This window comes from Pediculus humanus, genomic scaffold (assembly GCF_000006295.1).
Source record: "Pediculus humanus corporis 1103172107403 genomic scaffold, whole genome shotgun sequence".
NCBI lineage: Eukaryota > Metazoa > Arthropoda > Insecta > Psocodea > Pediculidae > Pediculus > Pediculus humanus.
The window spans coordinates 417,812-434,501 of NW_002987028.1; the positions used below are offsets into that span (position 1 = coordinate 417,812).

At 26.8% G+C, this 16,690-nt stretch overlaps 5 protein-coding genes across 5 annotated transcripts; 3 read left to right on the plus strand and 2 right to left on the minus strand.

Annotated features, from left to right (window-relative positions):
• Positions 1 to 1,561: 1,561 nt before the first annotated feature.
• On the plus strand, positions 1,562 to 3,864 carry Phum_PHUM055700 (Non-muscle caldesmon, putative; the record flags this gene model as incomplete). The annotated part of the gene is made up of 6 exons (XM_002423347.1): positions 1,562 to 1,691; positions 1,832 to 1,972; positions 2,081 to 2,230; positions 2,392 to 3,393; positions 3,503 to 3,629; positions 3,708 to 3,864. 6 exons carry the CDS (start codon positions 1,562 to 1,564, stop codon positions 3,862 to 3,864), a joined length of 1,707 nt encoding a protein of 568 aa, XP_002423392.1.
• A 1,074-nt stretch (positions 3,865 to 4,938) lies between these two features.
• Phum_PHUM055710 (uncharacterized protein) lies at positions 4,939 to 6,131 on the minus strand (the record flags this gene model as incomplete). The annotated part of the gene is made up of 4 exons (XM_002423348.1): positions 4,939 to 5,083; positions 5,166 to 5,442; positions 5,528 to 5,853; positions 5,968 to 6,131. 4 exons carry the CDS (start codon positions 6,129 to 6,131, stop codon positions 4,939 to 4,941), a joined length of 912 nt encoding a protein of 303 aa, XP_002423393.1.
• A 237-nt stretch (positions 6,132 to 6,368) lies between these two features.
• Phum_PHUM055720 (Apoptosis inhibitor, putative) lies at positions 6,369 to 8,991 on the plus strand (the record flags this gene model as incomplete). Its single annotated transcript, XM_002423349.1, has 10 exons — positions 6,369 to 6,443; positions 6,732 to 6,893; positions 7,008 to 7,199; positions 7,289 to 7,423; positions 7,535 to 7,741; positions 7,820 to 8,014; positions 8,097 to 8,257; positions 8,337 to 8,551; positions 8,664 to 8,807; positions 8,894 to 8,991. The coding sequence occupies 10 exons, from the start codon at positions 6,369 to 6,371 to the stop codon at positions 8,989 to 8,991; spliced, it is 1,584 nt and encodes a 527-aa protein (XP_002423394.1).
• Positions 8,992 to 9,678: 687 nt separating this feature from the next.
• Positions 9,679 to 10,496, minus strand: Phum_PHUM055730 (Cofactor required for Sp1 transcriptional activation subunit, putative; the record flags this gene model as incomplete). Its single annotated transcript, XM_002423350.1, has 3 exons — positions 9,679 to 9,858; positions 9,936 to 10,226; positions 10,305 to 10,496. The coding sequence occupies 3 exons, from the start codon at positions 10,494 to 10,496 to the stop codon at positions 9,679 to 9,681; spliced, it is 663 nt and encodes a 220-aa protein (XP_002423395.1).
• A 612-nt stretch (positions 10,497 to 11,108) lies between these two features.
• Phum_PHUM055740 (Coatomer subunit beta, putative) lies at positions 11,109 to 15,006 on the plus strand (the record flags this gene model as incomplete). The annotated part of the gene is made up of 13 exons (XM_002423351.1): positions 11,109 to 11,372; positions 11,450 to 11,679; positions 11,758 to 12,103; positions 12,179 to 12,371; positions 12,452 to 12,771; positions 12,854 to 13,098; positions 13,175 to 13,348; positions 13,443 to 13,681; positions 13,740 to 14,009; positions 14,107 to 14,276; positions 14,376 to 14,603; positions 14,682 to 14,834; positions 14,938 to 15,006. 13 exons carry the CDS (start codon positions 11,109 to 11,111, stop codon positions 15,004 to 15,006), a joined length of 2,901 nt encoding a protein of 966 aa, XP_002423396.1.
• Between the last annotated feature and the right edge of the window lie 1,684 nt (positions 15,007 to 16,690).

Consider the following 16,690-nt stretch of genomic DNA (forward strand, 5'->3'; position numbering starts at 1 on the left):
TATTATATATAACGTTTCATTTCAAACCTTATTATTGTGTTTCCCATATGTTTCAACATAAAATAAATAAATAAAAATTTTATATATTTACCTCAAATGTTTATCATAACGGTAGTTTTTTCTCTTCTTCTTCATATTGTAAGTAGTTTGATTTGAAATTTAAAATATTTTTTAAATATTGTGCCTGTTAAAAGAAAAAAAAAAAATTGATTTTGTAGCAGATTGATTAATATGTGTGTGGAATATGTATTTTGGGGATGTATCTTTTAATTGTTTAGTATTAATTATGAAATTAATTGATATGATTAACAACACATTATTGTAAAATCTGATGATATTTTTTTAAAAATTTAAATTAACCACGAAAAAAAAAAAACAAAAAATTATTTTTAAAAATTTCACATTTACAAAATGTATTCTGTATCATCACTGATTTTCAATATCTAAATATAGATGACCGTTTGTTTTATGGCCATCTTACAAAACTTTTTACTCTAAATAAACGTTAATATTAATTTTATGTAAAAAATATTATATTATATTAATAATATACGATTTATTTAATAATTTTTTTAATAAATAATTACATAAATAAGTTTGTTAATATTAAGGTTGTTGCTTTTAGAAATTTTTTGGGCTTAATATAAACGCAAAGTAGAATAAAGAGAGCGACTATATAAAATTTTGTTAAATTTAATAAGGATTTTCTATTTTTACTTTTAAATTTATAATTAATAAAAGGAAATAATTACCTTAAATAGAAAATAATATTTAAATAAGAAAACCATGTCGAATAAAATTACAATATCGTATAATAAAAAAAAAAATTAATTTACGCGCCAACGTAAGCAGTAGACATTTTTATACAGTTTCAATATGGAGTGTGACGTCGAAATGGAATGTTGAAACTATTGTTTAACCCAAAAACTAAAAAAATTTTTTTTTTTTTTTATTAAATCAATCAAGTTTTGAAATGTAGATTATTTATAATGGATTTTGAAAAAATATTACGAGTCGCACGAAAAAATGAACTTACTAAAAAAGAGGTATTTCGCTTAGTCATTTATATATCACTACTTTAATGAATCAAGTATTTTTTTTTTTTTTTAATTTTACAAACTAATTATTTAAACAAAACCCTGCCACGATGTGTTGGCAAAAGATATTTTATTATTTTCCATCAAATAAAACTCTTAAATATTATTTTTACAATGTAATAATTCATATTTTTCTATTACGAAAAGTTTACCTTTAAAATAATAATAATAAAAGCTCTATCTTTAGTTAGTACAGGTGATGGTGTATTATTTCATCATTTATTAGTTTAAAAATTATGAAAATTATGTTTTTTTTTTGTGTTTGTGAATATTTTATGGTTTAAATTTGATTTTATAAATATTTACAGCCTGTTAAATGTCTTCAAACTAAATTCAAGCCCCCGACAAAAGAGCAACATGAAAAGGATAAGCTTTTGTCTGAAGGGGTTCAAAGGTTTTTGGCTCGAAAAGAAGAAGAAGAAAAAAGAAAACAGAAGGAAGCAGAAAGAAGAAAATTGGAATTGATGGCATTGAGAGCAAAGGATCCGAAAGCTAATAAAAGAATACAGACCATGCTCAAAAGAACCAAAAGTGCCAACAAATCTGTCATGGAAGATGCTATCGATAATAATAATACAGCAGATACATTAGCAGGTTATTTTCTAATATCTAATTTAAATTTTTTGTTTCCTTAATTTCCTTTTTAAACAATAATAATAATAATAATAATAAACTCTCACATTTATAAATATAAATTTTATTAATGTTATCTCTTAAAAATGTTTTTTTTTTAGGTCCTTCTCAACCTGATGAAGATGATTATGGATTTGTATCTGAATTATCTTCTCAACTTTATAATAAACTTATACAGAAAATGTATAGCACACCATCAAATGATTCTCCAAAATTTTCACCTTCCAAAAAGCCGACTGGTGGTAACCTATCGAATACGAAAGTAAGTGTTTGCCATTTCTTTAAAACAAAATTTTTAGTGATTGTCCTACAATGATGTGAAAAAATTATTATTATTTTATAGGAAAGAGTAAAAATGGCTTTGCTCAGGCAGGAAGAAGAAGATAAATTACCTCATAGGAAAAAAAGAAAACTGAAGGATAAAAAAGATGAAGATGATGATATTCCCACAGATTATGTATCATCAGATAGGGAAATAAATAAAAGTAATCAGGAATCGAGTAAAGGTATTAAATTTTAGTTTATTAATAACTAATTTTTTTTCAATTATGTATAGTTTTATAGTTTTTGAAAAAAAAAAAATTAATTTGATTTACAGAAAAAATTAAAATAAAAAAAAATGTACCGCCACCGGTTGATTTTCATGAACTATTAAAAATAGCCGAGCAAAAGCAACATGAACCGATCGTTTTCGAACCTAAAGTGGTTAAATCTCAAGAACCAGAAGTTTTGATGACAAAAAAACAAAAATTAGAACATGAAAAAATGTTAGAATTGAAACGTCAAAGAGAAATGAGGTTGCAAAATATAGAAAGTTTTGAAAAATCAGGACATAATCAGGAAAATAAAAAATCAATTCCGAAAATCCCTAAAATAAATCATCAGTCCAATTCGGAACAAAAAGTATTATTAACATCACAGAAAAAATTGACAACAAGTGGACAATCGGTGGAAAAGTCATCGAGTGGTGGTAAAACGACAAAAAATTTCGATAAAAGTGATAGGACATTAAATTTAAATAAATCAAAAGAATTAAGTGAAAAAAATAATAAAATCAAATCGGGACCTGATAAAAAATCAATAAATAATAATAATAATAATAATAATTCCGAAAAAAAGAATAAAATCCTTGATGACGAAACGACGAGTAGACTCATTAAAGAAAGGGATGAAGCATTGAAATTGTTAAAAGAAAAGGAAAGATTGATAAAAGAGAGAGATGAAGCTGTTAGAATGTTGAAAGAAAAGGAACAGTTGATAAAGGAAAGAGATGAGGTTGTGAGAAAATTAAAATTATTAGAAGAAAGTGAAAAAATCCAGAAAAAATCCAATAGCAACGTGAAAAACGGGAATGGTGGAACGACGTCGAAAAAAATCCCTGGTGGGGATAAAAATTTATCAAAAGTATCATCGATGAATGGAGGAACTGGGAAATCCAATTTGAAAAGTGATTCTTCATCAACCAAATCTAATTCTGGAGTTAACAAAAGTGGACAAAAACCTAATTTGAAATGCGTTAGCAAGAACGTACCGGAAAAAGGAAATTCTGTACGAGAATTTCCACCGAAAGACGTTAGACCCTCAGGAAAATTTAATAATTTTCCGAGAAATCAAAAATTTCCACCTGGTGTTGTACGAAGAAAAGGACTCGCACTTAAAAAACGTTAGTTTGATTTATTAATTTTTAAATGAAAACGTAGAAGGTTTCAGGCATGAAAATGTCTCCCCCCCCCCCCCAAAAAAAAAAAATTAATTTTGATTTTCTTTTTAAGGTTGCATCGAATCCGATGATGAATACGATTCGGAATTGGATGATTTTATTGACGATGATACGAATGATATGGAATCGGAAGATGTGTCAAAAGTGATCTCAGAAATATTCAGATACGATAAAAATAAGTAAGAAAAGAATTTAATTTTAAATAACGCCATTTTTTTTTTTTTTTATTTAAAATTCCTATTTTTTTTTGGAATCAGGTACTCTAAATACGACGAAATGGATGATGAATGCATGGAATCAAATTATGCGCAAATATCAAAAGAAGAATTTTTCAGCACAAAATGTGGCATTTTAGAAGATTTACAAGATATACAAAGGGAAAAAGCTAAAACAATAAAAAAACAAAAAAGATGATGTGTGTGTGTGTGTGTGTGTGTGTGCGCGTGTGTGCGTGTATTTAAATGCCAATCGACGCCGAATTATTTAAAGACTATTTTATTTTATTTTTCATTGGATGTTAATCCAAAGAAAAACACAATTTAATCATCATCATCATCATCGTCTTATCCGCATTGCATTTGTTGTTTCTCCTAAAAAGAAAAAAAAAAGAAAAATAATTATTATTATTATTAGATAAATTATACATTTATCTATTATTTAATAAATAGTTTTATCTACGTACATAGATTTTTATTTATAAATAAAATAATAATCTATATACGTACGTAAATATATATATTAATTTTTTGTATTGGATAATTTTACATTTACAATTTTCAATAAATATAAAATGAATGCATTTAATAAATATCTGTATATAAATTCAAGATTATTTTTTTATTTATTTTTTTTTTTGAAAATAAAATTTATTTAAAAACCGTTGAAAATAACAAGATAATAATAATAAATTACATAACAATTTAACAAAAAAAAAAAACCCGCATTTAAAAATAATATTTTTTACAAAATGTTTTTTTTTTTTGTAATAAGAATAAATAATAATAATAATAATAATAATAATAATAAATAAAATTCATAAATATTATTAACAATTTATTTTTTTATTTTACATAATTTAAAAACAAAAAGGAAATTTTTAAATGGCTTTTAAATATTAAGATATATTATTTATCTTAATAATTCATTTTTAAAAAAAATTATAAATTAATATTTATATATATATATATCTTATTGAATAAATTATTAAAAATAATAATATATCGATAAATTGTTGTTTGACTAGATTATATTTTAATTATTATTATTATTATTAATTAAATGGTTAAAAATTTTTTGCATTTTCAGTTCTCGTTTTAAAAATGGCATTTCATTGTTTTTTTTTTTTTAATTATAAATTATTATAATTATATCGAATAAATAATAATAATAATAATAATGTGTTTTTTTAATATAAATTCTTTTTATGAGAATTTTCCTGTGAATATCATAATTTTTTAAAAACATTTTTCGAATTTGATATGGACATTTTTATTTTAACGATGTTATATCCATAAGTGCAGAACAAATTTCATCGCTGATTTCTCGAGATCCCGGAATATCTGATATGACCCATGTGTCATCAATGTTATTCAATGTTTCTCTGCAGAATGGACAAGTTTTATGCCATGTATTCCTGATAAAATAAAATAAATTAAATATAAACACCTTTAAATATAATAAATTTATTTGTAAACACAATGTAAGTATGTACTTACCATTGTTCGATACATTGCATGCAATAAGCATGAGCACAGGGAAGTAAAACATCAGATTTTCTTTCTAAACATATACTGCATTCTCCTAACTTATCGGAAATACTGTTTGCTAAATTATCAACTTCTTCAAGAAGCATAGAAGCTGTAAATTTTTTATATTGCACATTTTTCAATTTAATATTTTTAGGTTTTGTACTATTTACATCGAGTGGAATCACACTGTCAGGTACAACATTTCCAGAATTATTACCGCTATCGGAGCTAGAGTCATCCGATCCTGCACAAATTATCATTGATTTTAAAAAAAAAAAAAAATTTTTTTTAAAAGAACAATATAAAAACAAAAACAATCATATAATAACCTGATTTTAAAGGACTAGAGTCACAAGAAGAATCTGAAGAACTTACTGACTTGGACAAGTTATTTTTCAACATTACTCCATTTGGATCATCAATTTTTTCTTTTTCCGAACTGTGTAAAGCAGCTGTCAGTTGACATTCCAAAGTTTTAAAAATTTTTAAAAACTGATTTAAATTAAACAATCTATGACTTTCAATTACTTTAGTTTCAGAATCTAATTTAATGCATGCAATTTTTACTGTTCCTTTCCATAATACTGTTGAATCCGTTCCTTTTTTTACTGCAAATAAAAGTTGTTTTCCATTCTGATCCGTAACTTTTCTCGATCTTAAAAAATAAACATTTATTTACTGTCATTTCAAAAAGTAAGGCTTATTAAATATTATAATTTATTAGGGTTTTTAATATAAAATAAAAAAAATCGTTAAATCATAAGCTTACAGTTCGTTAAGCTGTTCCAGACATTTTAGAAAATCTTCATAACTTAAAGCCGCTATTTCAGTGATAACTCTGGCTTGCCTTACAACTTCGTCCTGGATAGCGCTAACAGTTTCAGGTATGATATTTTCAGATGGAGAACCATTGCTACTCAAGGCTTGGCCCATTTTATATTACTGAGTAAAAAAGTATTTATATTTTTTCGGTTCAATAATAATTGGCCACAATTTAAGTAATTTAAATTTTTGCATATTACTACATTCTTATAAGTTGAATATTTTCAGGGCCCTTTTTAACAAAGGAGCAATGGTTTTTATCTTAATGCGGCTTCTTAAACGTTGTGTATATGGAATGAATACTAAATATTTTTAAGTTTTTAAAAAAGTTTTAATAAAGGCTGAATGATGAGCACAGATTCAATAGAAAAGTTGTACAAAAACTTTGGTATACTGGCCGATTCTAAAGACAAAATCGGAGAGGTATCATCTACATTTAGAAATTTAAATTTTGGATGCGTATGATTAAAGTTTTCAGATAATTTATTTTGAATGAATAAAATTAGGTTTTACCTTGATCAAAAATTTTTTTATTACTTATAAAACTAGGGATACAATTTAAAAAACGTAAAAAATTAAGATAAATTTAAGAGAAAACTTTTTTTGTGGCGTAAAAGTACATTCTGATAAATGAACTATTTTGGCTCAATTTATAAATGAAAAGTATTGTTAAGGTAAAAAATATTAGTCAAATTTTCATTTTTGTTTTAGCATGTCAAAGAATATCTTGAAATTATGACAGCTGTCAAAGGCTCTTCAAAAGAAAAAAGGCTGGCTTCGCAATTTATCACCAGATTTTTTAAATATTTTCCATCTGTAGCTGAACAAGCCATTGAATGTTTATTTGATTTGTGTGAGGATGAAGACATAGAAGTAAGTTTTATTACAGTATTTTTTCAACATTTTAAATTAAGTACTTTCGTCACAGATTTGAAAAACTAAACTGAAAGTATTCTGATAAAACATTAATTTAACTTTTTTCTACAGACCAGAAAACAAGCGATTAAAGACTTACCATCCTTGTGCAAAGACAATAAGCAATTTACTCAAAAAATTGCCGATATTTTGGCTCAACTTCTTCAAGCTGAAGATTCATCTGAAATAGCCGTTGTTAATAATTCTTTGTTAACATTGCTGAGTATTGATCCCAAAGGATGTTTGTCTGGTTTATTTAATCAGGTTAATCTCACATTCGAAATTTTTACCCATTTGCATTTTTTAAATTAACTTTTTATTATTGAATTTATTTTATATTTTTGTTAATTTAGATTTTATCTGGAGAAGATTTTGTTAGAGAGAAATGTATTAAATTTCTAACTGTAAAAATAAGAAATTTTAAAAAAGATGAACTTAATGCAGAAGCTGAAGCTTATATGATAACAGAAATAAAAAAAGTATTGCAAGTATGTATCTAAAAGTACTTATGTAAATTTTAAAATTAATTTCAGTCCTTTTATAAACTGTTTTTAATGATAAGTTTTGTTAAATCAACTAAATTTGAATTTATTTTCTAGGATGTAACTGCAAATGAATTTAATGTATTAATGGAATTATTAGGTTCTACAAAATTGGGCAAAAGCATAAGCGGTCATCAAGAATTGGTAGATTTAGTTGCGGAACAAGTTGAACTTGATCATCCGTTCAGCCCGGGAGCCGATGAAGAATCTGAACTTTTAGATAGATTAATTAATTGTGTTAGACATGCATTACCTTATTTTTCAGTAAGTTTAAATGTTAATATTTTACAAAATTTTTTTAAAAATAACAATTTAATAATTAAATTAAATAAAAACTTTTAGTCTCAAATCAGTTCATCTAGATTTGTAAGTTATATATGCGAACAAATTCTTCCTCAATTGGAAAGAATACTTACATCTGAAGAAGACAGTCCCATCGAATTAGATTTGCTGAAAATATTAGCCGAACTGTGTACACACTGCGGAGCGATGAATCAGCCGGAGAAAAAAGTTCTGCAAATTTACCAAAAACTTCTGGTAAAAACATACAAATCATTATTATTAATACTTTCAATTTGTTATGAATTTTTAAAAACTATTTAATACTTACATTGTTTAGGTGTACATGCCTTTACCTCCAAATGATGGAACAGAATTAACAATGGAACCGAGATTAGAATTTTCTCATGTCGAATGTTTGATGTATGCTTTTCACAAATTAGTCAGACAATGTCCAGAATTTCTATCGGATGCTGATAGACTAAAAGACTTTAAATTACGGTTAGAATCATTTAAAAAAGTATTAAAATTGTATACAAACCGTGAGATTAACTTTTTTTTATGTTTATATGTTTAACAGTCTTCAGTATTTTGCAAGAGGGATTCAAGGTTATATAAAAAAATTGAGAGAAGCACTATGTGGGAAAACGGCAGAAGAATTAAAGTCCGAAGACAATAGACTAAAAGTTGTAGCATTGAAAACGACATCAAATATAAATATTCTTATTAAGGATTTATTTCACAGTCCTCCTAGTTTTAAAAGTGTTATAAATTTGAGCTGGAAACCTCTCGCAAGTTCTGATGTAAGTTTATATAACCTTAATTTAACATAATTTCAAAATTTAATTTTTTAATTTTAATTTAAAAAAAATTTTTTTTTAGAATCGATCTGTCAATAGTGTTAAAGATTCTTTAGTCGGTGTTAAACGACATACACCTATAACTTTTGGAGAAAGTAAATCATCACCGAAACAAAAGAAAACATTAAAAGGATATAAAGAAGTTTACACTCCTCCGAGTGGAAAATACAGCGATAAAATTTCCGGTTACAGTAAGTATAATTATTATTTTTAAGAAAAAAAAAAATTTTACCTTAAATAAATAATTGAAATAAAAAATAAATTTTTCAAGTTCCAGTTAGGGGTAGAGGAAATTTATCAGTGTCTCGACTTGGTGGTGGTGGTGGACGTGGAAAGTTTCGTGGCGGCAGAACTTGGAGACGTATGTCTTATTAATAATCAATACATTTAATACAAAATAAAAGATTTTATATCAAATCGATTATTATTATTATTATTTGATTTCACTTAATAAATGATTTTTTTATCAAAACTAAAAAAAAAAAAAAAAAAAAAAAAATGGGTTTTAATTTTAATTATAACGAAAGTTGAAACGAGTTAACAAAATAATTTACATTATTAATTTTATATCCGATTTTTTTTTTATAATTTGATTTATGATAACTTTAAATGTAGTATTGTATTTGTTAAAAAAAAAAAAACATTGGTAGATTTATTCTAGACTGATTAGAAATGTAGATTAATTCAAAATTAATTATAAATTAATTAACTTTTTGAATTTGGATTAAAATTTTCTTACGAAACAATAAATAATTTAATTATTTTATGTGTGGCAAAAAAAATAATTATTGCCTTTAATAACTTAGTGTGATTATAACAGAACTCATGTATTTGTGAATTATGATAAAAAAAAAAAAAAAAAAAAAGAAATTTTATTTTACATCAATTCAACGTCATTTTTTTTTTTTAAACTTCCTTTCTTTACACTTTAATTATATAATACAATTCAATTTTAACATTTTTACATAAATTTCTAAAATAATAATTATGAGTATTAATTTTCATCAATTTTTAAATAAAACTTTACAATTCTTAATTACAAATTATAAGATTATTAATAATTTATAAAGCATCGACAATTTCACACATTTGTTTATCTAATTCTGTATAAATGTCTCTATCAGCAGAATCATTAGATAAAGAATCGATATTGTCGAATAATTCTGTGTTTACTGACATACTGTTTTCACCATCAGAGGAATCCGGTAGATTGTGTAGAGCAGTATTGATTATTTCCAAAACCTGCAAAATAAATTTAATGTATAAAAATAATGAATTAGATACAAAAAAAAAAAAAAGTCTCAAAGAATTTCACTTACTTTATCCAAGTGCTTCTGAAATCTAATTGCAGTCTCATTTCTTTGCTGTTTTTGAAGTTCCATCATTACTCGTAAAGTTTCCCTAGCTTGATGTGGTCTAAATTCATTTAATAAATGATGTATGTGAAAAAATAATAGGCTGAGATCATCAACTTTTTCAGTTCTTTTAGGTGAATCAGGACATAAAACTAATGTGTCTAATAAATCTAAAAAGTTTACTAGCAGAGAATGATTTAATTTTCTCAGTTCTTTTCTTCTGTCAAAATGTTGTGGATACAATCGTTTTATACCCTAAAAATTAATTATCACGTATTTATTTATGTGTGTTTTTTTTTTTTTAAATAATAAACCCATCGGTAAAAAAATTACCTGACTTTCCAGAGACCTAATAATTGTATCATCGGCATTAAAAGTATGACCAAACATATTATAGGAATCGTGAATAGGAGGTGGTGGTCTAGGTACTCTTTTCATTTTAATGTTTTCATCGGTAAACAAATTAATGTACTGCATCGGAGGTAAAGGCAGTGAACTAACTTGAGCTACATCAGGATTAGCCATTTTAAAAAAAAAAAAATTACAACACTTAAAAATAAATAGTTATTTAAAGTTAGGTGATCGTAAAACTTAACTCATATTCATTTATTATTGCAATTATCAGGGCCCTATTTTAATTTACCATTGTAATGGCCGAAATTCAGAGACACGTAGCCGGAATCTTGTTGACACTTTTATGTGTCAGTCGTTAAATTATTTAAATAATTAATTTTAAAATAGTTATGTGCAGTAAAAGATTTCATTATTAATTTTATTATTTCAATATTGTTTTTTTTTTTTTTTTTTTTTTTTTTTTTTAAAAAAAACTATAGGAAGGTAGACGAATAGTTATCTAAGCAAGCCTAAAGGTAATAACTTCTAAATTACTTTTATAAAACAAGTTTTTTCATAATTTGTTTTTTGTATTATAATATTAATATCTACTTTATTATAATTACAGTAAGAATAAAAGATAAAATTTTTTAGCGTATGATTTAAAAAAAAAAAAAAACGTCTAAGGTATATAAATCTTGAATAGGAATTGAACGAAGGTTAGGGCTTACTTTTAACACAATTCACTTGTTAAAAAATTATATTGATAATGATGATGTGAATATGTAAAAATTTTAGATAAAAATGGGTACACACGTGGAACAGCCTTGTTATACTTTAATTAATGTGCCATCTGATGTTGAACAATTGAATGAAATGCAATTAAAACTTGATTTGGAAAAAGGAGATGTTAAAACTAAAATTGAAGCATTAAAAAAAACTATACATATGATTTTAAGCGGAGAAAGACTTCCAGGAATTCTAATGACCATTATCAGATTTGTTCTTCCCCTACAAGATCATATGGTGAAAAAATTATTACTAATATTTTGGGAAATAGTTCCAAAAGTAGGTAGTGAGTTCAGTATGAAATCAATATTGAATTAAAAAATGAATAAGATATAACAAAAGTATTTCCGTTTTAGACTAATCCTGATGGAAAATTAATGCAGGAGATGATTTTAGTGTGTGATGCTTATCGTAAAGATTTACAACATCCTAATGAATTTCTAAGAGGCTCAACTTTAAGATTTTTATGCAAATTAAAAGAACCAGAATTATTAGAACCATTAATGCCGGCTATAAGAGCATGTTTAGAGCACAGGCATTCCTACGTTAGGAGAAATGCCGTTTTGGCTATTTTCACTATTTACAGGTTACAAATCAAGCTTTAAATTTCAAACAAATTAATCATGGTTAAAATTGTTATAAAAGCACTATTTGTTTATTTTAGAAATTTTGAATTTTTAATTCCTGATGCACCAGAACTAATTGCCAATTTTCTTGAAAGTGAACAAGATATGTCGTGTAAAAGAAATGCTTTCCTAATGTTACTACATGCAGATCAAGAACGTGCCTTAAATTATTTAGCTTCATGTCTTGATCAAGTAAATTCATTTGGAGATATTTTACAACTTGTAATTGTAGAACTCATATATAAAGTTTGTCATGTAAACCCTTCAGAGAGATCAAGATTCATAAGATGCATTTACAACCTTTTAAACTCTAGCAGTCAAGCTGTTAGATATGAAGCAGCAGGTACTCTGATCACACTCTCCAGTGCTCCAACTGCTATAAAGGTATCGATACCAAATATTTAACAATTTGAACGAATTTGAATACCAGATATTTAATCGATTTGAAATTCCTTTAAGGCTGCAGCAAGTTGTTACATTGAAATTATAATTAAAGAAAGTGACAATAATGTTAAGTTGATAGTTTTGGATCGTCTCATTTCTTTAAAAAATAATCCAACACATGAAAGAGTGCTTCAAGATCTTGTTATGGATATACTAAGGGTTCTGTCTAGTCCTGATTTAGAAGTTCGAAAGAAAACTCTAAATTTGGGTAAATAAAAAAATAAATATTTTCTTTTTAAAAAAATTCCTTGAATTCAATTTTTTTAAAAAGCAACGATCAAATTTCAGCTATGGAATTAGTATCATCTCGAAATATCGAAGAAATGGTTTTGGTTTTGAAAAAGGAAGTCACTAAAACTCACAATGTAGTCGAACACGAAGACACGGGAAAATATCGTCAATTATTAGTAAGAACGTTACACTCCTGTTGTATTAAATTTCCAGACATTGCTGCAACAGTCATTCCAGTTTTAATAGAATTTTTATCAGATTCTAACGAGTTAGCCGCAACGGACGTATTAGTTTTCATTCGCGAAGCCATACATAAATTTGAAAATTTAAGGCCGCTCATCATAGAGAAGCTTCTCGAGTCATTCACGTCAATCAAAGTAAATCACGCAAAATTTTAACATGTCGATCGTAAATTTCCCCATACGAATATTAACGTTGAATATTTGAATGTAATTGCAGTCGGTTAAAGTTCACCGTGCCGCGTTGTGGATTCTCGGAGAATATGCCTACTTGCCGGAAGATATTCAAACCGTCATGACTCAAGTGAGACAAACCCTTGGAGAAATACCAATCGTGGAAGATGAATTGAAACGAGCTGCGGGTGAAAAATCTGAAGATGACCTTTCGTTCAGTCAAGGGCCAGTTCAGAAATTGGTGACTTCCGACGGAACATATGCCACTCAGTCTTCTTTCAACACGTTATCGTACGTGTCTCATTTCTCTCATTACAATTCTTCAGTTAATTTTATGGGAAATCTAACATGTATTGTCAATTTGTAGAACGGCAAAGAAAAACGAAGCTAGACCACCGTTACGTCAGTATCTCATCGACGGTGATTTCTTTATCGGAGCCGCCCTGGGTACTACTTTGGCCAAATTAGCACTCCGATATAATTCTTTAGTTAAAGACACCGTGAAAAGAAATAGATTTACAACGGAAGCCATGTTAATAATGTAAATAAATCTAATCTACAACCCCGAATTTAGTTTCTATTTAAAAAACAATAATAATAATAATAATAATAATACTTATCGTTATGAATTGCAGGTCTTCCGTGTTGCACCTTGGAAAATCTGGAATTCCATCGAAAGCAATTACAAACGACGATGCCGACAGATTACTCCTTTGCTTGAGAGTTTTAAGCGATGCGAATCGCGAAATCGAAACCATTTTCAGCGAAAAATGTCGGAAAGCTCTTTCCGTTATGTTGGTGGCCAACGCGCTTCAAGAATCCTCACTGCAAAAGGTTAAAATCTACAAAAAAAAAGAAAAAAATTTTTTTACGAGTAGGTTTTCTAATTGCGAAAAATTTCATATTCAAGGCGAAGGAAAAATCTGCGAAAGTGAACGAAGCCGATGATCCCATAACGTTCCTTCAACTGTCGGCGCTACGTGGAGGCGAAGACTTCGGAGGAGAAAATTTGTTCGAATTGTCTTTGAGTAGAGCCGTAGCCGGTGGAAAACAAACCGGAAGTGGCGACTTCACTCCCGCTTCGAGTAAATTAAACAAAGTAATACAATTGACCGGATTCAGCGATCCCGTTTATTCAGAAGCTTACGTTCACGTGAATCAATACGATATAGTACTCGATGTATTAATTGTTAATCAAACAGGTTAGACACGTTTAAAAAAAAAAAAATTAATATGAAAAGACCAAGGGAAGACAACATGACATTCATACTCTTTCTTTCTTTTTTTGCTACTGTTTAGGAGACACTTTGCAAAACTGTACTTTAGAATTGGCAACGTTGGGAGATTTGAAACTAGTTGAAAAACCTCAACCGGTCGTGTTGGCACCTCACGATTTTTGCAATATAAAAGCGAGCGTTAAAGTTGCATCGACGGAAAATGGAATCATTTTTGGAAATATCGTTTACGATGTAAATAACGGGGGGGGTGGGAAGGGGGAGTGGAGTGGAGGGGAGGGGAAAGGAAAGAGTACATCAATTATCGGATTTTTTTCTCTTTTTTTCCCGTAGATATCCGGGGCGGCATCCGATCGTAACGTCGTCGTTCTCAATGACATACACATCGACATAATGGACTACATAGTTCCGGCAAGTTGTAACGATACGGAATTCCGTCAGATGTGGGCTGAATTCGAATGGGAAAATAAAGTGTCCGTGAGCACGAATTTAACGGATCTTCACGAATATCTTCAACATTTGATAAAAAGCACCAACATGAAGTGTCTGACACCGGAAAAGGTGAAGAAGACAGACATTTTGTTTTTATATTTTTGTTACTTTTTACATGCAATAATTTGGCACATATCATCATTCCAGGCTCTTTCCGGTCAATGCGGTTTCATGGCTGCAAACATGTATGCGAAATCGATATTCGGTGAGGATGCATTAGCGAATTTGAGCATTGAAAAACCGTTTAACAAACCGGAAGCTGCAGTCATCGGACACATTCGGATTCGAGCAAAAAGCCAAGTGAGTGTGAGATCTGACGTCACTCGATTCGATATCCGGTATATTTGTGTAAACAAAGTAAAAAATTTAAATTTTGTTTGTTTGTTTGTTTGTTTGTTTGTAGGGAATGGCTCTTAGTTTAGGAGATAAAATTAAAATGGCCCAAAAAGTACCCGTTAAACTCGGTGCGTAAAAAAACAAAACAAAACAAATCTACATGTAAAAGAAAAAGAAAGAAAAAGAGAAAAAGTAAAATAGAATAAAAAAAATTGTTATTCGTATATAATAATAATAATTAATAATAATAATAATAATAATAATAATAAACATTTTGCTTTATCTTTTAATATGTTTTTTTTTTTTTAATTAATTAATTAATTATTAAATGGGAATAAAATTTAAAATTTAAAATTAAAAAATAGTTTTCGTTTTATTGTTGTTAATAATAATAATAATAATAATAAGAAAGTAATGATATAAATATATAAACTAATCAAATTTCCTTTTTTTTGGTACAAAAACAAGGAAAAAGTTAATCCTAGAGAAGAAATTCTATATTTTTAAGGAAGGAGGAAGAAAAAAGTGTAAAAGAAAGAGAAAGAGATAGAAAAAGTTAAAATTTCTATGGGAGAAACAAAGAAAGAAAGATTTAATTTAATTATGATTTAACGGTTACGGAATTTACGATATGCTAAACGTAAACAAAAGAAAAAAAGAAAATTTTTTGAGGAGCAATTTAAAGATAATAATAATAAAAAGAATATTCCAGACGACGATAAATAATAATAATAATAATAATAATAATAATAATAATAAATTTCCTTATATAAATAAATATTTAAAACAAAAACAAATTTGTCGTCACGTGTTTGTTATTATCATAAAAATAAAACGATAAGCAAAATTTTTAAAAATTTAAATTATTATTATTATTATTATTATTATTATTATTATTTGTTTACATTTTTGTCCTTCGCGGGTTTTTTTTTTTTTTTTTTTTTTAAAAAAATATTTTATCAGTAAATATACCAAATTGAATTTTTTTTTTTTTAAATACCTTTCGATTATCAAAGAAAAAAAATTTTTCCGTTTTTTTTTTTTTTTTTAATTAAACAAAACGAATAATAATAATAATAATAATAATGATAATAATAAACTTTGTTTTATTTCTTTTTTTTTTTTTTTTTTAAATTAATTAAAATTTTCACGGCGCCGGATTTTTAGAAATAATAATAATAAATTAACCGTGAAATTTTTTTTAACACTTAGTCATAAAAATCGTGGGGGGAGGGGAAAGGGGAAGGAGCGGGGAAAAGGGGGAATTTCAAAATGGAGTCGAAATAAATTATTATTATTATTATCATTTCTCGGATTTAAATCACTAAACAATTCTTTTAAATTTCCAACAAACAAACAAACAAATTATAAGAAAACACGTATAAGCGAGAGAGAAAGAAAATAATTACGATAAAAAGTTATTAATTAATTAATTGATTTGTCACGTGATCAACAAAATATCGAAAAAAAAAAACAAAACAAAATTACCCGGTTAATTAAATTTTTTTTTAATTAAACCATTTTTTTTAAATGCGCAGTAATAATAATAATAATAATAAAGCGGGGGGGGGGAAATTGTTTAAAAAAAAATAAACCAAACAACAAACAATTTTTTCCTTTTTCCATCTCTCCTTCCTTTTTTATTTATTTATTTATAAATAATAATAATAATAATAAAGAAAAAAAAAATTAATTTTGGTTGTTGTTGTTGTTGTTGTTGTTCGTATGCAAGTGAATTTTTTTTTGTTAGAAAAAAAAAAAACATATTTGGTCATATAATCATAAATTTTTTTCTGATTGGCCTAATTCACTTCTTCTTC